The sequence below is a fragment of the Orbicella franksi genome, chromosome 11 (assembly GCF_964199315.1).
Source record: "Orbicella franksi chromosome 11, jaOrbFran1.1, whole genome shotgun sequence".
Lineage (NCBI taxonomy): Eukaryota > Metazoa > Cnidaria > Anthozoa > Scleractinia > Merulinidae > Orbicella > Orbicella franksi.
In genome coordinates, this window is record NC_138155.1 from 1,525,001 (window position 1) to 1,551,828 (window position 26,828).

At 37.1% G+C, this 26,828-nt stretch overlaps 5 protein-coding genes across 7 annotated transcripts in view; all 5 read left to right on the forward strand.

Annotated features, from left to right (window-relative positions):
* LOC145502939 (uncharacterized) overlaps positions 1-632 on the forward strand; it is a 6,981-nt gene extending 6,349 nt beyond the window's left edge. The window contains exon 4 of the mRNA XM_081482350.1: positions 1-632. This exon is cut by the window's left edge and continues 3,105 nt beyond it. The gene's annotated coding sequence lies outside the window, so the exon portion shown is untranslated.
* A 1,525-nt stretch (positions 633-2,157) lies between these two features.
* On the forward strand, positions 2,158-5,592 carry LOC145502757 (uncharacterized). Of its 3 annotated transcripts, none has more exons than XM_081482116.1 (4): positions 2,158-2,293; positions 3,171-3,198; positions 4,303-4,378; positions 5,035-5,592. In XM_081482116.1, exons 3-4 carry the CDS (start codon positions 4,315-4,317, stop codon positions 5,496-5,498), a joined length of 528 nt encoding a protein of 175 aa, XP_081338242.1. In that variant the 5' UTR covers positions 2,158-2,293; positions 3,171-3,198; positions 4,303-4,314; the 3' UTR covers positions 5,499-5,592. The 3 variants fall into 3 exon arrangements, with proteins under 3 accessions (XP_081338242.1, XP_081338240.1, XP_081338239.1); XM_081482114.1 differs by lacking the exon at positions 2,158-2,293 and adding an exon at positions 2,995-3,006; XM_081482113.1 differs by lacking the exon at positions 2,158-2,293 and having other exon boundaries at positions 3,155-4,378.
* Positions 2,470-26,828, forward strand: part of LOC145502758 (uncharacterized) — a 274,518-nt gene continuing 250,159 nt past the window's right edge. The window contains exon 1 of the mRNA XM_081482117.1: positions 2,470-3,170. The gene's annotated coding sequence lies outside the window, so the exon portion shown is untranslated. The remainder of the gene's footprint in view (positions 3,171-26,828) is intronic.
* On the forward strand, positions 15,517-16,802 carry LOC145460172 (uncharacterized). The gene is made up of 2 exons (XM_081444905.1): positions 15,517-15,580; positions 16,113-16,802. Exons 1-2 carry the CDS (start codon positions 15,517-15,519, stop codon positions 16,574-16,576), a joined length of 528 nt encoding a protein of 175 aa, XP_081301031.1. The 3' UTR covers positions 16,577-16,802.
* Positions 18,576-25,810, forward strand: LOC145460141 (uncharacterized). The gene is made up of 3 exons (XM_081444872.1): positions 18,576-18,745; positions 24,672-24,758; positions 25,015-25,810. Exons 2-3 carry the CDS (start codon positions 24,695-24,697, stop codon positions 25,473-25,475), a joined length of 525 nt encoding a protein of 174 aa, XP_081300998.1. The 5' UTR covers positions 18,576-18,745; positions 24,672-24,694; the 3' UTR covers positions 25,476-25,810.

Consider the following 26,828-nt stretch of genomic DNA (forward strand, 5'->3'; position numbering starts at 1 on the left):
CTGCTTTTTCATCTGATTAGCGAGTTAATCCACCTCGCTAGGTGTGTTAAATTCAACCCTTAGTTTAATTCTTGGATACTGCTAATCGAGCTGCGTGGAACAGAATTTAATCGAAGGACAAATTTATTCCGTCGATTAGGACGTTTTAATCGTGGTTTAGCGTTAACTGGCTTTCGAACAACTCGGCCCTGGATGATAAAGTGGGAAATGAAGTCAATATCCTTACTAGTGACGATATGAAAAATACGCCACTCGAGTCCCGGATGTGGTTTCGTATGAATTTCTCGAGTGATGTATTTTCCAGTAAAACACACGTCTCTATATAATAGTAAAATATTTATATGTCAGCACAGCGACATCGACGAGACATTACGTGCAAAAGCGTTGCAACTGGCCCTACCAAGGAACTTTTCACAGCGAAGACTTCGTTTTGTATATCATAAAATTATGGACATATTTTCGTTAAGGGTGAAATGTGGTATTTGCTGATTCATAGCATTTATGACAAGGATAAGAAGCTTCTCATGGTTATTAGCATATCGTATGTCGCTAGACGTTAAAACGTTATATTCCAACATGAAGAATTGTTATATTTTGCACAGTTAGTAAAGAAAGACAATAAAAAACGAGGGGAAAGTCGCGTTGCTGAAATGACGTACAAACACACTTATCGCACGGGACTTTTAAGTTTAAAGTTTTAAGTTTATGTTTACAAGCATTTTTTTCAGGGTTAGGTTTTTAGAGTTACGGTTTTTATCAAATGAACCAATGACGTCCAGACTCCTGATAGATAGCGTAACCAAGTTTGCAAGTCACATGAAAGATCTTATACTTGAACTGCGGAGAAAGATATCTAGACATCAAGGATCATCGCAGTTATTATACCATGATCACTGATGCATTCATATAACCAAAGTTACTTGGTAAAAAGAGTGCTTTGTTCAACTTCTATAATCAAAAAAAATAATGTTTCACAATTAATGGAAGATATTGGCTGTTCCTCGATCTTTAATAGTTTTAGAAAAGCATGTTCAAACAGAAGATAAATCACCAATTAGCCTTTATTTGGTCAATGTGACAAACTAGCAAAATCGAAATAAGACAAGGAACAGATCTAAAGCAAGAAAGAACATCTTAAGTTACATGAGCTAGGTTAAGTTGGAATTTATTTTGAAATAAGAAATACAATACTTTGTTTTTGGTATTTACTCAGCTCTGCGTCCTAACAGTGGAGACGAGTTATAGACACAAAACCAGGACTCACGATCAACGGTTGAACTGAGTGCTTGCTCAGTAGCACATGGCTAAATCCGGAAAGCTAAGAACAGCTAACATTACTCAGTCTTCCCAGCAGCAACAACTTAGCTCATGCAAACTATAGTACTACTAAAGTAGAAATGACTTAACTAATTTAAATCTTATATTTCAAAATGGAATTGAAGTATTTTAGCTTTTGGTAGCTTTTTGTTATATTCTATGGTGGAATTTGCAATTGGTAGACGTGTTGATCTACATTCACAAACAAGGGAAAGGCTTTAGACAACGTGCAGCTGAATTCCAACAAAACATCAAACCTTGGAAGATGACATCCTGGACGACAAATTAATAGCATTTATTGAATCATTAAAACCAAAGACACTGCCAACTGTGCGAAAATGGATTAAATTAACAGGCTAGTGCAAGTGTTGGTTGGACATGTCTGGTTCAAATAGTTTCCTCTGAAAAATAATATCTTTAAGTTGACAATCGGAATTTCAGTGTTAAAAGAAGCGATCAAGCAAGCAAATTGGACACATTTTTAATTTTGATTTGAAGAGATGTTGAGAAGAGTTAAGTTAACACAGCCTGCTTTCATGTTTAATCTACTTTTAATAAGAAGATACGTGCTTTTTTAAAAGTTGTCAAAAAAAACTTTAAAATTTTGACAGTTAGATTTAACGCTCGTGTAATTACGAACATTGCTTCGTTTCTCGGAGGGGCAAGCCCCTTCTTTATTTCATATACCTATACACCGTTTACTAATCATAATTAAATCTCTATTGACCCCAATTGTATAATGAAAAAATTAATTATCTGTTCATGTGAAATCTCACTCTTCTCATAATTAGAGTGACAAGTGAAAATCCAGTATGAGTACTTTTAGACCTATGGATATTATTCACAAACAAATCAAAAACACAGATGTTTGACTCCTTTCCATTGGAAAAATCCACGTCGAAAAAAAATCGTTGTCGGGAACATAACATCGTCTCCTCATGAGGGAAAAAGCTTATTTACCTTTAAAGAGCAGGAAGTAAGTTGATCAGATTTCCTTTTTTAATTCTTCGCGTCTTTTAACGCAACATCTAATCTGTTCGACCTCCTTTTAGTTTAAAGTTGCACTTTTATTTAATACAACAGCTAAATTTCCACAAAGGATAAAGATTTTTTGTAATTTTCTCTAAATCGATCCCTATACATGTAGCTATGTTTTGCAATTTGGGATACGATACGATACTTTATTCAACGTGGAGTTTACGCTTAGCTAATCAGCTAGTGACAGGTGATCCACGGCCCTAGTATTTTCTAAAAATAAAAAGTAAAAATGTACAATAATTGATCGTATAAAACTGTAAACGCAGAGAACTAAAAATCTAGAAAATCAAATTACAATAAATTCCGATATCAGTCAAACTTAGGCCTAAGGAAAAATTAGAAAACGAAATTATTTGTTTACAACCTTGCCAAACAAAACTCATCTTGTTTGTTTTCAACAATTAATGACTAATCTAGTATCACTAGTTATTGGAAAAGCTTTTGTGTATTCAGGAGGAATAAAACTCGGAAACAATCAATTATGGACAAGTGACCTAAGCTGAGAAAATAAACAAACTTAACAAACAAATTTAATGAAGAATTGATGACTTAATTCCATTGGACAAGACGGCATGTAAACAAACCAATCTAGCGTTTAACACTGATCGCTCCTCAACACGGGGCTCAGTCTGGTTACAACAGCGAGACTGAGTAAGTACTCGGAAACCTCTCTCGCATTTTTTGTTTTGTTTTTGCTTTTCCTGGCTTTTGTTGTTGTTTTTGTTTTTTTCTTTCTCCTTTTTGATTCTGTTCCTAATTCGCCTTTTCTTTTAATTTGTTCTATGTTAAGCTTTTTTTCTCTTTTTTCAATACAGGTGCTAAGTTCTGTTGAGCTTCCCAAAGGTAAGTGATTTTGATATTTAATCAACAAGTCATGTGCTCAACGTTCTGGGTTAAAAAAAGGAAAGTGGAAACAAATGTTAGACTTCTGTAAACGATGTGGAAAGACACAGGAATTGATAATTTAAAATATGAAGCTTTTCTACGGAATAAACGGATTCCTCAGTTCTTCGGCGGTTCATGAAATGTCCCACACTAATCAAGGATATTTTTAAGGTGGCTCGCAACCTTTTCCAGCATTTTTCAGTACTAATTCTTTAATCAATAGATTAATACCGGTTTTCAGTTGATGCAATAATAAAGGTAAATAAATCACCAATATTTACGAGCAGGTTTTGGCCAATTAAGCTACTGATAATGTTACCATGGTAACAGTGTAACCCGTTAAAAACCCTTAATTTTAGCTTCATGTGCTTCTAACTAAAACAACGAGTCCGGTGACCCCCATCCTTTTGTTATCGAATTGTAGTAAGCATGCTTGAATGAATTTTTTTGCACATTTTTTTTTTTTTTTTTTTTTTTTTATAGTGGGAGAGAATAGAGAGAACGCTTTTACTCACGAACAATCATACTTATCACTAATGTAAAGCTTCACGGCTCTACTTATTTGATTTTCGAGGAGCTATGAAATAGATTTCTTATTGTGAATAGGCATGTCACTGCAATTCTGCACTTTTTGTTCTTTATTGGTTCAACATTTATCCGCAAAGGTGAAAATATTCAATTAAGCCATACTCACCAGGTCCTTTTCAAAGTTCTGAATTCTGAGAGTTTTGCAGATGAGAAGAATAAAAGCAGGTTTTCTCGAACGTTCACGATAGGCTGTCTTATTTAACCTCCATGAAAAGAAGAGGAGAGATCATCACAGATATTGAACTTTCCTGTTATTATGAAACCGTACGCTGGATCCGCAGCTGGGCTGGATTCGGGAAACGAACGTTTTTGCACAACTGACTCGATCTCCAACACCCCAGCGCACGAGTCAAATACCAACCATTAAAAGTTGTTACAACGTTGCCTAAAAGATCTCCTAGAAAGTAATTTCAACCTCAGTGCCAATGTTGATGTGATTTTCCGCACATTTTTTTTTTTTTGAATTAATTTCAGATCATCTCCAAAATGGAACTGAAGGCTACTTTGTGTGTTCTGCTGACTTTCCTGACCTACTCGCAAACACAAGCAGGTAGTAGTTATTTTTTAACGCGGACAGTATTTTTAATCAGTTCATGTGCTCTAAACATGTGGTAGGTATCTTATCGGTAGTTTTTTTTAATAGTTTCTCTATTCGGTGAATCGATGGACTGCTCACGATTTCTGTGGCTTCAGATATCTTTCATATTTTATTTTCCCCAATCAGGGCCGTCCTAACAGTTTGCCTTTTATTCAGCGCCTTCATGATCATTAGCAGACGAGTGAAACGATGTTTAACAAGTGCCAGTGGATGCTCACAAGACAGTTTGTTTTCGAAATTTTAACAATGCTGTAGTAATTCTCACGCGATTCTTAATTAATTGCATTTTTTTCTCTTCTTCCCGTTATTGTACTCATTAGCATTTTCCATATTCTTTGCTCTATGCTCATATTGTAACTCACCGATGAAGGCAGATGTTTCTGCCGAAAAAAGTCCGTAAATTTTCAAATTGTCGTCATTCATTTGAAATTAATTGTTATCTTCCTACTATCCAGACCTTTAACAATTCTGTGATAACCAGAATTGAAGGACAAATGATAGTAGTGTTCATGTTTCTGCTCCCCTTTTTGCCGAGCAAAAAACTTTCAGGGTAATTATACTTATATATAGTTAGCATCTTAATGTAACAATGCGACTCTATATTACAGACACCTTAGCCTTCTGGGAAAAGGCAAATGGTTCACCGGTGTGCTTTGGTACGCGAAATACCCAATATGGCGCGTTTCACATTCCATTGAGTGGTAAAGTAGCCGCGGTGAAACTGGTTCATCTGTACGGCTACGTGTCCTGCCACAAACACAACGCTGACAACTGGTCTTTCTGGGGATGTGGTCATGGCGGGAAAGATCTCGTCAATGTTGCCATAACAACGTCAGATAATCACATGATTCTGCCGCCGAACCAGTTCATCGGGAACAGAGCCGGAAAGTGGTCTAAAATTCCCGGATACAATTCGTTTTCCCCTGAGATTGTCCTGTCGGTTTTCAACCATCCTTATGAGATGCCGGAGAAGACAGAGTTACGCCTGTGGTACGCTGAGGATTTGGTGAATTACACAGAGAGCGATAATGGTGGACGCGTCTGCACTGATGTCTTCGTTCTTTATGCCTGAGAAGCCCTAACCAGACGACCCTTTAATGTCATTGTTGTTCACGTTATAGCTATGTATACGGATAAATGAACTGGAATAACGCTCGGTTTTTAAATTTGTTGCTATACTTAGCTGTGAGCCACCTTAAGTGGATAGAAAAAGTCTGAATTTCATTGTAGTTTGTTTGGGTCAATTGTTGTCCTCATTGATTGTATAGCAATACTCACATGACAGGGGATTTTTTAATTGGCAGAAATAAAAACAAAGTTGGAGCATTAATCATCCTGTTGTAATTTTTTTTCCCGAGTTTGTTTTCTAAATAGAATCATATCAATTAATAAATTGCAGGATTTAATTGCGCTCTACTGGTGCTGAATCATGAATAAGGGATAAACATGGGATTCGTTTTAGTTAGTGCAAATGGCTAATTTATAGATTTAGCCAAGCCTAAAAGGGGAACTCCCGGACGATACTTGTCAGCGGATACCTTTTTTTGACAGGTGTCAATCGACCATAAAATGGATGTCCAATATCAAAGATGTACACTGTTAACTAAGGCTGCATGTCCTATTAGCTGGAGTACGGCCGCCATGTTGTGCGACGTCGACGTCGTCGTCGTCGCCGTCGCCGTCGCCGTCATCGTCGTGTGTACGCGCCCAAAAGCAATACCGCTATCCATTTTTACCATGGGAAAAGCGATTCATGGGTTTCTATGAGTATGGGGCTCCACTTGGCGCCTTTTTTGGCAGCCGGAGCTCCGATATAAAATGGGGGAGATCAAAAGCACAATTTCAGCCGATTGTTACCGGACTTTATTAGAATTATATTCCCATAAGCAGTTTAGCATTTTAAGGCAAGAAATTCTTCCTGTTTCCTTTTTGCCATTGACAGGGTAAGTGGGGAGGCCTGCCAAAGACCTTCCGAGGCCAAGTCTTGTTGTGATCATAAACAATATAGATATATTTATTTTCGTTATAGGTAAAATGTAGTTCTTGTTATCTTACAATGCTATTTGCGGATTTAAGGCTTTAGCACAAGGATAAAAAAGTTATCATGGGTACTAAGAAAACATTTCATGTAACCAGACTTCAGTGGACAATCTTCTCAATGCACATGACGAAAATGTTATATTCTACACAATTAGTAAAGAAAGGAAATACAAATCGAGAGAAACAACGCGTTGCTGATATGACGACCAAACACTCTTACCGCAAACAAATGAGCCAATGACGGTCAAAATTCTGGTAGATAAAATAAACAAGGCTGCTCGGAAAAGAGAGTGCTTGGTTCATCTTGTATTGTTAAAATTCTTAGGAAGTGTCATAATATTAATTAAGGAAAGTTATCAGCTTCATGTTCCTCGCTAAAAGTTTCGGAAAAGCAACTTTACACCGAAGATAGCTACAGAGTTCCAGTCGGGATTTATTTGGTCAATGTGACAAGCAAGAATATTATACGAAACACAAAAAATACCTGATTAGATGACGAAGGTTTCACACCTAAATCCAAGTGAAAAAGTTATGGAGTGAAAATAGACAAAGTAGACAAAGAATAACTCAGCTGCTTGATCTAATTCATACAGAGAGCGATTTGCTTTTTTGCGTTAATTGAGCTTCAAAATTTCTTGATGAAGCTAGTTACCCAGCTAGTATGGAAACGAAATTCACATAAACCTTTTCCAATGATCGGTTCAGGTTGTTCACTGGGAGTGGAGACCAAAGCAGGAACTGAGATCACCTTTTTTTTATTTTTAAATAGAAACACTGTACGTTGTTTTTAGTATCTATACTCGCAGTTGTTAGAAGCACCATATCAGGACAGCGCTTGAATCGCTTGCACGCACGTGACTACATTCAAAAGCTAACGGAAAATACACTATTCAATCTTGATAATATTAAAGGAGAAATTACTAAATTTGAAGCTGGTATTATATTTTTGATATTTTCTGTGGCGATATTTCCATTCTGTGAACGTGCTGATCGACATGTGCATTCACAAACAAAAAATAGAACGGCGTGAGACAACTTGCAGCTGGATTCATGCACAAGATCGAGGCTCAACTTGCAAGATGACATGGTGGACGATAAATTAATGGCATTCAGCGAATCATTAAAACCAAAGTCACTTGGTTAAAATCAAGTGTGTTAGTTGGACGAGTCAGCTTGTTAAAATAGCTTCCTCTGCGAAAAAATATCCTTCCGTTGAAAATCCAGATAAAGAAGCGAGCAAATTGGAAATTTAATTTTGGCTCAGTTGAAGAGCAAAAAGACAGTGTTGAGAGGAGTTAAGTTAACACAGCCTGTTTTCATATTTAATCTTTAGTTGCATTAACGAGGTGATTATATCAAAGTTGTTTAAATCAAAGAACTTTGAAGTTCTGCTAGGTCGATCAACGCCCAGGTTTTATACGAACATAGGTTTGTTTCCCTAAAAGGCAAACCTCTTTTTATTATACATATATACCTATTTTGCGTTCATTAATTAAATCTGCATTTTCCACAATTTGATGATGACGAATCTGTTATTGTGGAATCTAACGCTTATACAATTAGAGTGCCATAAGAAATCCATTATCAGTAGTCTTTAGACTTATGCATAGATATTTTTATTTCTGCAGTTTATTACTTCTTTTCAAAAACGAATACACTGGACAGCCTCACGTCCAAAAGAAAAAAAAAACGTTCTGATGAATATAATATGTAGCGCTGTTTAGGGAAATAGGTTATTTATCTTTTAAGACCATGAAGAAAATCTAGCGCTGTTTAGGGAAATATATTATTTATCTTTTAAGACCATAAAGAAAGTTGGTAGGCTTTAGTTTGATTTTTTAAATTCATCTTCACATATTTTGATCCAATATCCAATCTGCTGATATCCTCTTTAATTTTACGCTTTAACTTACGCTGTGGTTTTTCGGTGTAGCTGTTTCGCCAGCCCAGGTCCAGAGTTTAACAAGAGTCTATGGTAAGTCAGTAATCTCAAATTACAGAGGCTAGGCTTGTTCAAAGTTCTAAGTGAAAGATCGTCGAAGAAACCAAAATAGGGCTCGTTGCATGGAATAGCTGATGCTGACAGGAACTGGAAATAGGTAAAAATAGTAAGAGCTTTTTGCATAAGCCCGTGGTGAGGAATTAAAAATCATGGCATTTCAAGCTGAGTGGAACTATTTTTATGAATGCTCTTGGCTTATAATTATCGAGGATAGAGTTTGGTATTGGCTCTGGCCAAGTGCACGTTTTGATAAAAAAGTACAAATTAAATCTTATCCACATTTTTTTAGTCCCGACTATTGAATTCAACAATGATGATTCGAAGTTTAAAGTCATTAATACCAATATTCAGTATTAATGAGCAATTTCTACAGAACAAGGACTTTGCGATTAAGCTCAGTATACTCCGTTTTTGGCATATTTTAGAGAATTCTACACGTTTTAGTATTTTGAGGACGTCCCTATTTTCGTGTTTTCTAACGTCTCAATTGCAATACATTTTTTTCTCATATTGTTTTTCCTCTAGAATTTCGTACCTAGCGAAGAATTATGGATCTTAAGTTGATCCCTGAGGGTTATGATGCTGTTGGTAGTCCCTTCTACTGCTAAATCGCTATGTAAGAATTGCTAGACATTTTGTAAAAGTCTGAGTTAGCTCAATTCCTTCAAGAAAAAAAACAACAACAACTTCGGAAGGCAATTAATGGGGGTTTAAAGGAAAAAAGGTACAGTGCAACTTCTTCAACGATTCAATCGATTAGAAAATGAAGAATGCGAAAGCTGAGCTGATTTTGTTTCTCGAACAGTTTTAAACTTTTTAATTAAATAATTAATTCCTTTCTTCCTTCATTGATTCATTTATGCTCTTGTGCATTCACTCAGTCATCCATCTCGGCAGTCTTTCCTTGGTTGTTGCTTACTTGCTTGCTTCATTCATTGCTTTTTCTCCATCCCTCCCTCCTTTATTTATTCTCTTTATTTATTATTAATGTATTCTTTTGCTGTATGATATTCTCTGTATTATGCAAAATAAAATGGTGGTTGTTGTTGCTGTTCTCCGTTCACTTCTATTAATAGATCGATGGGTCAAACTGGATTCAGTATCTTTTGGGACAAAGAATAACCAGTATGGTAGTTTCAACGTCCCTTACGGTGGAAAGATTGCTGTCCTAACATTGCACCACCTGAGCGGCTACGTATCCTACCAGACTGGCTACATTATTCACTGGTCCTTCTGGGGCTGTGGCAACCATAACGTCTTGAAAAATCATGTCAATGTCGTCATAACAACATCAAGCAATCACGCCATTTTGCCCCTGATTCAAGTCTTCACACATGGCAATGGAAAGTGGGCAGAACTTCCCGGATTTAACTCACTGTCTCCAGAGATTGTCCTGCCGTTTTTCCCTGCTTATTCAGTGAACTCGGGCCAAGAGTTCCGCGTGTGATATGGTGAGGATTTGGTGGACTTCTACGAAGCCGATAATGATGGAAGAGTCTGCAGCGAGGTTTACGCCCTCTACCTGTGAGAAGCCCTGGCCAGATTCCATTTGCAAGCTAAATTGAAAGGCAAACTTTTCAATTTTGTTTTTTCGTTATTTGCTTCCAGGGTTATTTGCTTCCAATTGAGCAATAAAATCTAAGGCATGTGTAGTCTTCTTAATTTCGCTACTCGTAGTATGATACGATGGGCTGGAGAAAAATACATTACAACAGTTACTCCTTCTGGGAAATATTTCAGATTTGCTGATTAGCGCAAACGAGAGTTTTTTTTTTAATGTCTTGACTTGCTTCGCAGTTTCATGTGATAGCTGAACAAAAATTTTAATCAATCACAAATATTTAAGGATTTAGTTGGACCGTGTTACCTTCCTGAGTACCAAGATGCCCCATCAAGTGATATAAATTTCTCAAAAATGTCAAAGCTTAAAAATTTCCCTCACGTCTCTATGAAGTTTAGCTCGGCCATATTTTAGGCAGCCAAATTAAATAAATTAACTAAATTTCATACTCGGACGTTAAGAAAATATATTCTGCACATTTATTTCAATGCGTTGGTAAATTGATTTCTGGTTATACCTGTTGAACAATTTATGTTGTAGAAAAAAAAAAGTTAGCTATAGAACGGCCAATTAAATCAATTGTTATATCAGACAATATGGTATAAGTCACTTCTCTTCAACAAATTTGAACAAAATTCAGAAAAGCATGGTAAATAGACGATAAAAGACCTATTAATACTTATTTGCCAACACATTAGTCTCCTAAAACTTTAACTGGGCACGGCAGATCAAATTTCGCAGGTGGTGGCCAAAACCAAGTAGAAACTGTTATGATTATGGTCTGAAAAATAAACAATATAGATCGCAACTGTTTCGTTTTTAAAAAATTCATTAAAGGAGCCACTTAGAGTCTATTTGTGCTAAGTTGATAATCAAATACACGATGACAGCTAATTGAAGCACCCATAATGGTGCGACTCAGGCTGCTGGGCGAAAGCCAAGCATACATATCATTTTCCTCGTGACTTTTTCACGAGAGTATAGATATTTTAAACTTATCCGAGCTAAGTTTTAAATTTTCAGTGAATAATATATGGAAGATCTTAAATTTGAACTGCGGAGAGCGATGTGAAGGCATGAATGACAGTCGCGGTTATTTACTTCGGTATAGCAGAGGCCATGGGTTTGAATTCCGTTCAAGCCTGAATTTTTTTAGGCTTTATTTTCATAATATCCTAAGTTCCAGTTAAGTATTTAAAAGCAATTATACACAGGTCTAATTTAGCCTGATAAACGTGTATATTCACCTGCAGGTAAATAAGTTCTGGCTGTTAATGCTATTGGCTATGAGCAATACGCTTTGTTTATAGCTATGGTTCAAAAGTGCAAATTATTTTTATTCTTTTCTAAACCACATTATCTTCCACGTTTTCGTAAAATTAGAACTGTTTCTAAATGGTGAGACATTTCAATAACTCTGTTGTCTTTCAATTAGCCAAGAGTAGAGACAAATGTGGTATCACTGTAGGTTAAAAATGCTGTCGGTTTTATTTTTTCAGATGATATCTCGCTAATACCATTAGACTACCCCTTCAAAACAAACCATGACAAACAAATCAAAAGAGCTTAAAATATTTGACTTCACTAAACTGAGCAAACCATAAATTATTTATAAACTCCATTCTACTAAAGAACATTTAGGTTTTATTTCTTCAGATGATACTTCACAAACACTAATGGACTACGCTTTGAAAGCAAAGGACGACAGACAAATTAAAAAGGCTGCAAATGTTTGACTTCGCTTAATTGAGCAAATCCACAAATTACTTAAAGACTGTACCTCATAAAACCCTTTCACTGAAAAGTACTGATCACTATTCAAAGAGGAGCTCACAGAAAATTAATTCACGGAGTAAGTATTGTCAAGGGAGTTCGTGTGTGGCTTTAATTTGATTGTTTCTTCGTTTTTTTGTAATTATTTGTATTCTTAACTTTTCTTTAGTTTTAGGTTTTAGCTTTTTGTTGCTTATTATCCCTGTTAATTTAAAGGTAAGTGACTGAGACTCCTAAACATAACCACCTTGAAAACTCTTTGGAACGACCGCAGCTATAGTGCATTTTGGGTAATACTTTCACTTGTAATCAGGGATAAGCTTAGATGCAGGATTTTTCGATACCTTGAACAAAATTATAATTGGTTATACCGGTTCTTTGTTTTTTGGCTTTTTAAGTAGAAGGTTAAAGGAGGGGCACAGAACCATAGCGGGCTAAACCACTTTAATTTAATTTACAGAAAAAGCTCTGTTAATTTAAGTTTTGAAAAATATATATATATTGAGAAGGTTTTTCTTGTGAAAACATGTTTATTCTTTATAGGAATATCATTTACATCATGATATAAGTTATCTTTACCAGTATTATAGTGTTCACTTTAAGATTTAGTGAAAACAAATAATAACAATAGTGGACGCAGTTCTGTCAAAGCCAATTCATACAGTTTCTTCTTTACTACAACAATGACTTGATTCAGTTGGAAAGCGTTAAGGTGGCCGAACACAGTTTTCAAGAGCCTATGCTTAATTCACCATTACTTTTAAGCTATTTATGCTTTGGCGCCCGTTTTTTGCAAGCGTCAAGGTTAACCACAGAAGGGTTTATTATCGCATTTTGGCTAAGGTGTGTGCTGTTGCCATGGCAACGGGGCTGGTTAAAAACAAGGCTTAAAAAAATGGATTTTTTTTATTTAAAAAAAATTCAGTCGTCAGATTTTTTTCATCATTTGCCCTCTACGAATTGACCTTAAATCCCTTCTGTCAACACTGTTCTAATAAAATTTTGACATAGGCGATTTTCGTAATTCGCCGTTAACCGTTTTCACCTCATGTTCTGTATTATTAAAAATTCCCTATGTCAAAATTCAGATTTTTTGCGATAAATCATTCACGTGGTTTCTGAACTATTGTTTTGCCAAATTTCTTGAAATTCTAACGACTGGATCGTTAGAAATCGGCATGTTTCTGCAAAAGCAATCGGTCTCAATTTTTCGAGCAACTGCGCATGCGCTGCATTTAACTGGGTTCTTTCGGTAACAAAGAAAAAGCTGAGAATTGCTGGGTTTTTTGCGTCGTTACCTTTTCTAACATATCTTTGTAATAAAAGCCTAAAGCCATCAATATACTGCGTTCAATAATAAAGAAAAATAGCGCAGATAGTGCGGGTGTTGAGTAAATAAAATGATCGCTCTGTTGACGGCATGTTTGTTTTTGCAATCCTTGCGCGCGCGCTGAATTACATCAGCAAAAACGCGCGCGAAAACTGTGTTCGGCCACCTCAAGATGGCCGAACACAGTTTTTGCGCGCGCTTTTGCTGATGCAGTTGAACGCGCGCACAAGGATTGCAAAGAGCGATCATTTTATTTACTCAACACCCGCACTATCTGCGCTATTTTTCTCTATTATTGAACGCAGTATATTGATGGCTTTAGGCTTTTATTACAAATATATGTTAGAAAAGGTAACGACGCAAAAAGCCAGCAATTCTCAGCTTTTTCTTTGTTACCGAAAGAACCCAGTTAAATGCAGCGCATGCGCAGTTGCTCGAAAAATTGAGACCGATTGCTTTTGCAGAAACATGCCGATTTCTAACGATCCAGTCGTTAGAATTTCAAGAAATTTGGCAAAACAATAGTTCAGAAACCACGTGAATGATTTATCGCAAAAAATCTGAATTTTGACATAGGGAATTTTTAATAATACAGAACATGCAGTGAAAACGGTTAACGGCGAATTACGAAAATCGCCTATGTCAAAATTTTATTAGAACAGTGTTGACAGAAGGGATTTAAGGTCAATTCGTAGTGAGCAAATGATGAAAAAAATCTGACGACTGAATTTTTTTTAAATAAACAAAAACCATTTTTTAAGCCTTGTTTTTAACCAGCCCCGTTGCCATGGCAACAGCACACCCCTTAGCCAAAATGCGAGAATAAACTTTTCTGTGGTTAACCTTGACTCTTGCAAAAAACGAGCGCCAAAGCATAAATAGCTTAAAAGTAATGGTGAATTAAGCATAGGCTCTTGAAAACTGTGTTCGGCCACCTTAAATGTGAGCTCGCACAAACTGAACATCCTCTTCAGGGGTTTTGTTTTTAGCCTCATGTCTACCCCTTTGATCTGTTTGTGGAGATCCCACACTTTGCATTTTCGATAGAGCACGAGAAAGCCTGTCATTAGATATAGCATAAATGGCCAAGAAAGCCTTTTTGCATACCCGAGTAGACATTCCGTTGTCGTTTATGTAATATTGACGAGAATAATTCCTTCGCGAGTGCAAAGAAGTCTCGCGTTTCTTTCCATACCTTCGCTTTACAGACGTGACTTTCACACTTCCACATAAGAAGGCATTCTGTGCAGTCCAATCACCAAGCTCCCAAAAACCTTCGAAAACATTTTCACGCCGTTCTTGTGTTACTCTTTCAAAGCACTTCAGCGGGCAGCGACAGTCTTTACCCAGTTGTTTTGCTGCAACTGTACGTTTCACGCCTGACTTTGATACTGTTTCATATTCCTTACCTCTGTTAGGAAGACGTTTCCGTTTGTTTTTCTTCCACTCTTCAGGATTTCGTTTTCTCTTACGGGAATTGCCCCTCGATAATTGCTCACCTCTGTCCGCCATTTTGTTGATAGCACATGGTACTGCCTAACTCTGAGCCAACGGGCAAATGGTCAGCAGTATAAGGGTTAGCCCATTGTTCCACAAAGAGCTGTGACGAAAGTCACTGCGGTCCAATGTTCAGGGGGTACCAAAGAATCTCCCATTTCCTTTCAGGGTCAGACCACTTTCCCACTAAAAAGATGGTCCAAATTTAGATTGGAAACAACAATAACATCGAATATGAAATTTTGGTGGGTTAGCCCGATATGGTTCTGAACCCCTCAAATGTTTCTAAAGCCAAGTGCTGTGATTTACTCGGTGGGGTGGGGATGAGGTAAATCTTTTAATCTTCTAATCTCATTTATCGGCTAAAGTTTCCGCAATTTTGACTGAGCTATCATTTAAAACTACAGCCAGTTATCAATAAATCTGGCAGATTTTAGATCTCAGGCATTGGTTTAAAACTTGGGTTCGCTACTTCTCAAGTCACAGTCAAACTGTTGGATCTATTGTACACTAGCAGCCATTGGTGAGCAGACTGGCGACATTTTGCTGTTTTTCACATGTTTCGGAGGAACATTTAAAAATAAAACAAGTGGATAGTTATAAAAATTCCTGAGAAGACGAAAAGAAACACATTCATTCGTTAAAACAAATGATGCCGCAAACAAGTGCAAATTTTAAATAGTCATTCACAGCTTTTGTAAAGCACGGAGTTATCTACTGCGTAAAGAAATGGTTCAAAATCGCATAGATTTCTCGGTCAAGCTCATAATCTAGTTGTTTGATAATGAATTGCCCATTTAAGAAGCCCTCTTTTCGCGTTTTTGAAAAAATTATCCTATATTGCTATGGTTATTTCATGTGCAGATTCTCTTACCACGAGACAAATCATGGACCAAAGATTGATGTTTGTGACAATGATGCTCTTGGTACTCCCTTCCGTTTCAGCATTGGGTAAGAATGTGTTGTTTTTGTCTTGTTTTGTTTTGTTTGTTTGTTTGTTTGTTTGTTTGTTTGTTTTTAAGAAAACTCTGTATGAGTTTCATTCAGTCGACATAGTGTTTTTGGTGGCGGGGATCCCTGGAAGAGTGAAAAAAAAAGAAAACGGAATTGCAACTTCTACAAAGAGTCAGTGTAACGGAAAGAATACTAACTACATGTACTTATTAACCGAGAGTAAGATCTCAAACAGAGACCTCGCCGTATTGACTGAGCGATAGCAAGGGTGAGATTTGAGAGACTTCCGTCAGGACCGAACCTTCGAGGTTTATAAGTTGTTTATTACCTGCCTTTTTTCTTTGCTTTTGCATGCTCGTAATCGGCCCGTGAGCATTACGGGAGTATAATGCCCTAAAATAAACCAATCCGAGCGTGTGATATATCGGCTACAAACACAAGCCACATCTAAGATTAAATAATATTAAATAAGACAAGGTCGGTGTTACGTTGACTAATTCATTGACTCATGCATTTGTCATCTTCTCAGACCACTGGGTCAAAGTAAATCATCATCCCGTATGTTTCGGCGCAAGGGATAACCGGTATGGCAGTTTCAACGTCCCTTACGGTGGCAAGATAGCCGCAGTTAAACTGATCCACCTTAGCGGTTACGTTATGTGCCAGACTGGCTTCATTTCCTACTGGTCATTCTGGGGCTGTGGAAACAATCCTGCAGTAAAAAATCACGTCAGTCTTGCCATAACAACGTCAAGCAATGTCCTCCTTATGCCACCAAACCCGTTTTTCACTTACGCTGGGGGTGCTGGAAAGTGGTCCGAGTTACCCGGATATAACTCGCTTTCTCCTGAGATTATCCTGCCGCGTTTCTCTTCTTACTCGGTGAGCTCGGGCCAAGAGTTGCGACTGTGGTATGGTGAGGATTTGGTGGGTCACACTGAAAGCGACAATGGAGGATGGGTCTGCTGCAATGTTTACACTCTCTATGTCTGAAAATATAAGTCCTGACAAGATTGCCGTTAAAAGTTTTACGCAGATTTTTCTGAAATGATTTAATTTGTTTATTTCTTCGCTTTCCAGGTGCAGCAGTTAAAAATTCTAGTAACGTTTAGTATTCGAGATATTGCTTTACGTCTGCAGGGAAAAGAAAAACGGAGATAGGAAATGTGGAAAGCTGTAAAATTCAACAGTGATTAAATGACAATATCATTGTACATCATAGAGCACATAAAGTACAACTGTGTTTGACTTAAGTGATTAGATGGCAATTTTATTGTACACATAAGGCGCATAACAAGTTAATTTTGTTTTAATTTGAGCCACTAAAATAAAGCGAAGCCATTAGGCAAAGAGTTGTCAATTTCTTTTCTTCTTCTTTACACCGCACACGAAACATACCAGTCGTCATAATCAACGATCTTACTGTAATAATCAGCTTTCTGATTAAAGGTAAGGGGAATCCACTCCACTGACAATCTAATACCATGAGCAGAAGTAAACCATAAAACAACTTCAGCAATAGCATTCAAATGCAGCTTATTGCTCCCAGAATCTGTAATGAACGCTACGGCTTTATTATTGGTACAAAGCTTAACAGAGGAATTATGCAAAATGAAGGCAAAATTTTTTAACGCAAAGCTAACAGACTTTAATTCCATCCAAGTGGAGCTTTGCTTCATTGCAAGATCATCAAAAGTCTTGCGGGCAACAGGAAACCCCTCGATCTCAACATAAATATAAGAGGCGTGAGCAACTTCACTAACGTCGGAATATACAATGTGATTTAGGGATATTTACCGGCTATACAGTGTAATTAGAGATATTTAGTGGCTATACAATGTAATTAGGGATATTTACTGATAGACAAACGGTCTAGATTTAAGTGCTGGAGCAATGGCACTGCAATAATTTATCTCAGAAATAGCTTCAATAGTAAGAATAACCCTGGCGTTCCAATATGCTCTGCTGTCAATAACAGAATGCAGTGCTTTCGTCCTAATCTTACAAATATGACCAAAAACAAGCATACAGGAAATGATTCGCCAGTTAACCAGGAACATCAAATTATTGATGTTTCTTTAAGCTGTTAGTGAATTATGTGTTATTTACCATAAGGGTTGTGACTTCAAACTGCAGTGACTGGATCCTTTAAGCTTAAAGATGCAGACAAGGCTAAGTAGCTAATAACTATAAAGTGGGGAGAACAAACGACTTCTTTTTGTGTTATTTAAGAATTTTGAGTTTATTACATTGAATCACAACCGACGTCAACGTAACTGGAACAACAGAAAGGATTTCGCTTCCTCCAGTCACTCCCGCTGATGTGCATTCTTTTTTCATCGTGTCATTCCCTTCAATTCTCTTCACTCCACACAGGTTATACCATCTGTTACGTTTATTTACGTTCAAATGACCGTTTGTTTACTTGTTTATCAGTTTTTCTAGCCAGAACTTAAGAAATGGTAGTTAAACATCATCGCCTCCGCATGCATAGTACTCAAAGCTCTTGTTTATACAGATATACATACATACTGCAGACATATATACTTTATTTGTCATGGTAGGTTAAATTAAAGGCAGCCAGAGGTTGATGTGGACCTGCTGTCTGCGATAAAAAGTATGTTGTGTAACAATGGCAATATGTTAGAAACAAAATAAGTGGAAATAAAAGGAATGAAAATGTAAAAAGGTCTATATTAAGTTGACGTATAGGAAGGACAAACTACATGACATTTTGTGCAATTTAAGGATTTGGAACTATACTAAATATGCTATTATGAAATGCATACGTTCTTCGGGATTAAAATTACTAAAGTAAAAAAAAAAAATGCAAAGTCTTGATTCTTATTAGACACCATACATGCTCTTTCAGAAAGCTGGTATTGTGTCCCCAATTAGTCCGCTAGGGCTTAATACTTTGACACTTAAATCAAGGTTCTTACCTTAACTTATCTTGCATTGCGTGCCGTTTAGTAGTCATTCGCTCATCTTGTGACTACAAATCATTCAAGATGCGTCAAGTAAGGATATAGGTATAGTATATAACGCTTTATTAGCAGATTTTTACTTTCACGTTTCCAGTCGATTCAAGGTGCAACTTGCGTTCACAACACTGATTAGCAAAACCAAACGAGCGAGACAACTTGGGATTTAGAACCGATTGTAAGTACTTGCAAGTTACTTGTTAAACTCCCCTTGTAAATTTTATCAGAATAATTTTAGAATTCGGATTGAACCAATGCAAGTATGATAATGAATATGTCGCATTGAACAAACTGTGTCTACGTGATCCAATGTTTTGTTATTTTATGTATTAAATTTAAAGTTAGTACTGATTTGATCAGTCAGTGTCATAAACGATGTTAATCTTTCTACATGTTTATCTACCTGGGATCGACACAGCAAATTCTACGTCTTTAAATTCTTAAATATGTCATATTAAAAATTGATTTGCCTGTTGAAAGAGAATGGGTTCGATCAATTGCCAATTGTAACTTGCAGTTGTCGCCAAACTTCTATATTCTTTGCTCTTCTGCAAGTGAATTTTGTTGCAGAGTGTTTGGCGAAAACCCCATCGCTATGATTTGCTTCCCTGGTAGAAAAAGCAGTGTTTAGGAGCGCAAATGTTTCACCCTCTCTAAAGATCAGCCCTGTTATCGTAGCAATTGGGAGAAATGTTTTCGCTGTTTACATCATTTTTCCTCTGGTGATCATCCACTCATATAGTCTGACTGACACTTTCAATTTTCTATTGCTCTTTTCTGGGAAAAGGAGATTTGGTCTCTGCTAGCTACAGGGGTGTAAACCGATGGAAAGCACTGTGAAACAAAGTATCACTGTTTACGTCAGAGTGGAACCAGCGCCGGAAAAATGAGCAACATTCTCTCAAGGAAGCTCCACACATCGTCAAACGGAGTAATTGAAACTTAATTCAAACTTTTCTTTGTGCTCCCCGTTATAAATTAAAACATTGGACATTAAGAGGAAGGGACATCAATTTTCCTTGTCACAGGATCCTAAATTTACTGAAACGAAACTCTAGATGCCGAGTTGACCCTATTTTTTCCCGTTTGGTACTTAATTCGTGATAACAGAGTCATTTATTATTAGGAATATGCCGGAGGAGATCAAAATCTCTTGACTCGCTCAGTTTAACTTTTGACAACAAGCCTGTGAGTCCCTGTGAAAACTTCGTAGTACCGAATTTAAGACGAATTTAAAGTATAGGTAAATAAGAAGTGTTTCAAAACAGAAATGAGTGGGAAGAACTATACTCAGAAGTAACTAGAGCGCGTACAATCTGCGAAACCTGAACGAGAAATTAAACCTGGTACTTTTTTCAAAGGGCGCATGTTATGCAATTAACCCTTTGAGCAAGTTCCTGCCCATAGAGGATACACTTCAAATTCTTTCAATGATAGTGGGCCATTCCTAAAGTATGATTTACGACCTTCCTCCTTGAAGCTCTTATTTTGTTGATGTTGATCATGGCGTCTATGGTCATGCGATCATCTCCTGACCACAGGTCATTCAAGATGCGTTAAGTACATATATTGCACTAGAGGTTCCATATTGGAAGTGAGTGCTGCACTATCGAGTAAGATGGTGGAGGTGAGATATAAAGATATCAGATGGTGTTGGAGATCGTTAGAAAAATATTGTAAGTTAATGTCGTAGAAATAAGCAAGTTTGAAGTTGAATTACATTTTCGAGTGGCAACAAATAGTTCAGTCTGTATCCAGCCAAGGTCGAAAATTGTTTCCAAACGATGGAACTGTACTCTAAGCCGAGCTAAAACTGTGAACCAACGAACGGCAATGTAAATGCTGTCTATTTTTATTCATCAGCGGAAATATTCGACTCAGTCCACATGGCACGGTGTTTGTTTACGATAAATGAGCACGCGATTACAAATGTTAGCTAATATTGGTGCTTCCAGCTTGGGATACTGCATATAAAAGAGATTATTCTTAAACTTATTTAATAGCTTTGCAGTAAAAGTGAAAATGTTTAGCATGAAGTTTGAAGGCGAATGTAATTATTTTAGTCCTATGAAACTTGACAATGTGAGTCTCGAGAAACTGGAGCCATCGCGCGACATATAAAGAAATCTTGGTAACCATAAATTATGTTTGAAAGAAGTTTCTCAAATGCTTCTTTTCGCCCAATTTTTACTCAATATCGATAGCAAAATGCTTAGCTATAAATATTTCTTGTTGATTTTGAGTTAAGTTCAGACAGAGAAATGGCTTTTGGGTTTAAGTGGATGTTCAAAAAGCCAAAAATCGTATAGTTCTATGCAAACAGTACGCCAGCACAGAAACAATATTGAAGTCCCCAAACAAACATTTTATACCTTTTGTGAACTTTGTTGATTGCTTTCACTATCCATATTAGAATAATGTGTATTTGGTTTTGCCTATTGTTGATATTTGCCATCAATTAAAAGCTATCCACCACGCCACGAAATGTGCACCTTACTTACAGTGCGTTTACTAAAACGGGGGCCACCCAGACAATGAAAACCAATCAGATGGTAGAACTGAAACAATAAATTCCAACGTTTTAAAATCCAGCCAATCAAAAGTCCGGTACAAAACAATGACATCTGAACTTGTTCGTTGTGGTGCTACCGTTGGTAGTTTCGCGTGCTGAATTATATGCTGTACTTTCTATGGGGTCGATGGTTGCTTTAGAAAATTAATGGAAAGAAAAGCTGCGTAAGATAGAGTGTCACTCGTAAATATAGATTGTTTTCACGTGACGTCGTCACTTTCTAAAATCCAAAACTAAAGAGCCACCAATTTTTTATCTTCATCATTAGGAATAGCATTAGGAAAAGTGCTTATGCAAACGCTTATTTTGTTCAGAACTGATAATCAGTCGCCTAAATAGTTAAAGGAAGTTCCACATGTTTACACCATTTTCCGGTCACCAGACTGGTTTACCACGGATGTACACCAACATGGCGTTTTCATATTGAGCTCTGTAAATTTCCGCGAAACATCCCGACGAATGTCTGAAGTTTGGGGAAACGCACAGGCCTAAAACGTGGATGTATTTCGATTTATTTTTTATTGCCTGACAGTGTAAACGATCTATATATCGCCAGCAGAGTGTGTTGTGTAGGGTTTGAATATTGCCGCGGCTGTTTAAAAGAAACCCTTCAAATGATCTCTGAGTAGTTTAGCACTTGCACAGGTTCGAAATATACGAATTGGAAAGGGATTATTTTCGATGTAACTGAAAGGGGCTGAAAGCAAACTTCAAGCAGGAGAAACGAAAAGTTAACTTGATACAAAAATGGACGTTTGCTTGCCCAAAGAGGAAACATTCCAAATCCTCTCGATGTAGCGGGTCATTCCTAAAGTATGATTTACAACCTTTGGCCCTGAACCTGTTATTTTGTTCATGTTGATGATGGCGTTTTTGGTCATGCGGTCATGTGGTGACTACAAGTTATTCAAGATGCGCCAAGTACGGAATATAAACAGATCGCACAACGCTTTTACCAGCAGATTTTTATTTTCAGTTTTCCAGTCGATTCAAGTTGCAGTTTGCGTTCAAATCACTAATTAGCAAAACCAAACGAGCGAGAAATTTTAAGGGACTCTAAACCAACTGTAAGGGCGCGCAAGTTACCTGTTCAACTTCGTTTGTAAATTTTATCAAAATGATTTTATTACTTGGATTGAACCAAGCTAGGTAAGATAATGAATGGGCTGGATTGACCAAACTGTGTCTCTAAGTGATCCAGTGTTTTAGTATCTTATACATTAACTTTAATTTTTTAAAATATTTTTGTAGTTAGATTTTAGAGGTTTTATAAGTAAACTGATCAACTGTTTAAGGTAGAGGCCTAACAAACTCCAGTTACTCGTAGTTAAATAAAGTATCTATCTACCTTAAATCATAACGGGAAATTTCAAGTCTTTAAACCCTAAGATATGTAACATTCAAAATTGAATTGAACAGTCGAAGGAAAATTAGTTCGGTAAATTGCCAATCAAAACTTGACGCAGTCGCCAAACTTCTGCTGTTCGTCGCTCTGATGGAAGTGGATTTTGCCGCCGAGTGTTTTGCAATTTCCATGATCTGCATCACACAAATTCAAGAAACTCTCTTAACTATAATTGGTAGAAAAAGCAGTGGGTAGGAGGGTCAACGTTTCAACCTTTATAAAGCGCTGTTATCGTAGCAATGGAAAGAAGTTGTAACTGTTGCATGATATGTCTCCTTTGGTGATCATTTACTCGTTTTGACTGACCGACATATTTAATTTTGTATCGCTCTTTTGTTGGGAATTAAGATTTGATATCTGCTAGCCACAGGAGTTTAAGAGCAAATGCATAGAAAAATCGAGCAAAGCGTGGCCAGGGTTTAAATTTAACTTACCTTTGTTTCGAGTTGCGAGGTATTTATGAGTTTTCAAAGATTTTGGGGTTCATTTTTCTAAATACGGCCTACTTTCAGGAATATTTGGGAAAATAGATTGCGCGCTCTCTCTAGCCATGTTATGGCCGAATAAATAGACCATTTTACAGTTGTTTGCTCAGTGACCTGGCCTCTAAATGGTAGCAAGGATGAAGGTGACCTTGTTTTGATACAGACCTCACCATTTTTGTTGTGTAAATCAACTTGTTCTCATGCTAACTAGTTGGCATTTGAATGAGAAAAGCAGATCAGAGAGGTCTGATCTGTATCAAAGCAAGGTCACCTCGAGCCTCGCTTGCATTCAAAGGCCAGATAACTGAGCACACAACTGTAAAATGGCCTATTGGCAAAAAAAAAAAAAAAAGCATTGCAAAAACGTCCTTGCGTTAACAGTTAAAATTATATCTTCGGGAATTAGAAGTTTTTGGCACTCTATATTTGTCTGTTTTTCGCTTCCAGATGGTAGCTGCCACTACGAAAAACATATATTTGACAGTGGCCGTTGTAAAGCAAGTTTAAGTCTGTAATTTCAAAAAGACTTTTCTTTATGTGGCCGAGCTCGAATCAAGCTCATTTTATGGCTGTAAAGTGTTGAAATACTTCTCTCTCAAGAGATATAAAAATTTGCTTGGGTTTTTCAGCGGCCGGTTTGAAAAACGCCACCAAAGTCTGAGAATTTTCGCCGAAATTCCAACTAGTTTGCATATTGACATACTGACACGTCAGGGGAAAGCAGTTTAATAAACTGTTGCTTCAAAAAATTCGCTTCCAGTAGCAAAATATTGATTTTAAGGTTTTTAATTCGCTTAATTTTATGCTGCGATGGATGTGGTGATAGAGGAGTACGTTATATAAAATTTTAAGACAAATTTAAGTTAATCACTAAGACTCGATCTATAAAGGTCACCAGGTCATAGCGTATACTTAATTATTATTGCACAGAATACATTTCATGAACTATAACTCTATGGAACCTTTAATACGAAACCTTTGTGCATAACTGCGATGGTCAATCATATCTTCATATCATTCTACGCACTTCAAATATATGAACTTTCATGTATTCAATTGTATTCTTCGCCTTCTACGGGTATATTACGAAGTCACAAAGTGGCCAGCAAATCGGCAATACAGACGTGTTCTTAATATTCTTAGGCGTATTGTAAACTGATTAATAGTATGAAAGCTTGAAAAAGTTTTGGACAATTTTCCAACATAATTCGTAGTTTTAAAAACCCTTTACTACACCTACGTTTATACGATTACCTATACTATTTGCACAACATTCAAACTCGAACTCCTTTAATTTCACGGTCCACCCCTAAAGTGGAAGGCATTTTGAAAGCAAAATTGATATCTTCAGATGTTAGCAGAGTAGATCTTTCTCTCGTTTTGTCTGACCGACATTTTGTATAATATATTATTTCATCACTGTTGGGTAGAAGAAGCTGCAAGACGATGAAGAAGTAAAACACTGTGAAACAGTTCATGGCTGTTTATTGAACCTAATTTTCTCACTGATCCTTTGTTCTTTCTGTTCCATTTTCTTACTGATGTTATGTGACGTTCCTACTCATCCGATGTTTCGAGTAATCGTACGTTCGGACTGATTCTGCATCTCTTATCTCTTTGCTTTGATCATTTTATTTTCTAGATTCTCGTACCGTGCTGCACATCATGGACCAAAGGTTAATTTTTGCGGCTATGCTGCTCTTGATAATCCCTTCTATTGCTGCAATGGGTAAGAATATAGTTTAAAAAAAAAAAAAAAAATCTGCATCAGTTTAATTTAGTCCAGATACATGTTTTTGGGGGGCGGGGATAGGTGGAATTGTGAAAAAGAAAGGAAAAGAGCATTGCAACTTATACAAAGAGTCGCGATCAGTATTTCAGTAAGCAAACATTATGATTAAAAATAGCACCTTTAATTTTATTAACGTAAATTTGTATATCAATGCAAAATTAATTTACTTACTCATCTACTCAAATTTTTTCAGATCCCTGGGTCAAACTGAATTCCTATCCTGTATGTTTTGGCGCCAGGAAAAACACGTTTGGCAGTTTCAGCGTCCCTTATGGTGGCAAGATAACCGCTGTAAAATTGGTCCACCTAAGCGGTTACGTGACCTGCGATAGGAGAAAATTTTCCTACTGGTCCTTCTGGGGCTGTGGCAAAAGGCCTGCAGTAAAAGATCACGTTGGTGTCGTCATAACAAATTCAACCAGTTACATTATTACGCCACAAAGCCCGTTCCTCAAGAGTACTCCGCCTGGAAAGTTTTCTAATTTACCCAGATTTAAATCGTTTTCTCCTGAGATTATCCTGCCGCGTTTTTCTCCTTTCCCGGTGATCTCGGGCGAAGAGTTGCGACTGTGGTATGGTGAGGATTTGGTGGGCTTCACTGAACACGACAATGACGGACGGGTCTGCTGTAATGTTTACGCTCTCTATGACTGATATAAGTCCTAACAAGATTGCCGTTAAAAGTGTCCGGCAGATTTTTCTGTTATGACTCAATTTTCTTTTTGGCTTTCTAGGTGCAGCAGTTAAGAGTTCTATAGTAACATTTACTATTATAGTTATTGCTTTAAGACCCTGCAGGTAAAGGAAAAACGGAGATAAGAAATGTAGAAGGCTGTGTTACAACTGTGTTTGAACTCAGTGATTATATGGGTATTTTATTGTACACATAAGGCGCATAACGAATTGATTTTTCTTTAATTTGAGCAACTAAAATAAAGCGAAGCTGTCAAGCAATGAGTTGTTTCTTTCTTTCTTTCTTTCCTTCTTTCTTTCTTCTCCTCCTCCTCCTCCTCCTTCTTCTTCTTCTTCTCCTCCTCCTCCTCCTTCCTCTATTTCTTCTTCTTCTTCTTCTCCTTCTTCTTCCTCTTCTTCTTCTTCTTTTCCTCCTCCTCCTCCTTCTTCTTCTTCTTCTTCTTCTTCTTCTCCTTCTTCTTCCTCTTCTTCTTCTTCGCCTTCTTCTTCTTCTCCTCCTCCTTCTTCTTCTTCTTCTTCTTCTCCTTCTTCTACTTCTTCTTCTTCTTCTTCTTCTTCTTCTTCTTCTTCTTCTTCTTCTCCTTCTTCTTCCTCTTCTTCTTCTCCTCCTCCTCCTCCTCCTTCTTCTTCTTCTCCTCCTCCTCCTCCTTCTCCTCCTTCTCCTTCTTCTTCTTCTTCTTCTTCTTCTTCTTCTTCTTCTTCTCCTTCTTCTTCTTCTTCTTCTCCGTCTTCTTCCTCTTCTTCTTCTTCTTCCTCTTCTTCTTTTTTTTAACACCACACATGTGCCTTAAATCTACAATAACAACGATAGCAACGTCCCAAGAACATGTAACAACTGCAGGAGACTATAAATTAAACACTCGGTTATTCCCTGAGACGGAACTACTTTGTTACCAAACGACGAACACGATCATTGTTTGTTTTTTTTTTTACGGTATGCGTGAAACTTTACAAAAACTTTATGGAAGGCAACAGTGTTGAAGCCATAAATCAACTTAAAGCAGCAGGCTGCGCACAAGGGACCACCCTATGGACAAGTTGGTGTCAGACAACATTAGCACCATGTCGGGGGAATTAAAATAGATTTGTTTTCACTCCTCCTAGTAACAATTATCTTATGAGCTCGAGATTTCTAACGCGTGATATTTGGCGATCCCAAAGTCAACTATTGGGCAAATTAAAGTGCTTGTGAGCCACTGAACTCTGATAAATCAAATTCCAGGAAATTTGTATAATACTCTTTTTCTACTTTTCTTTTTATGAGCGCTCGCGCACTTTTGTTTTAAATTATGAAATCTTTATTTGAAAAAAGAT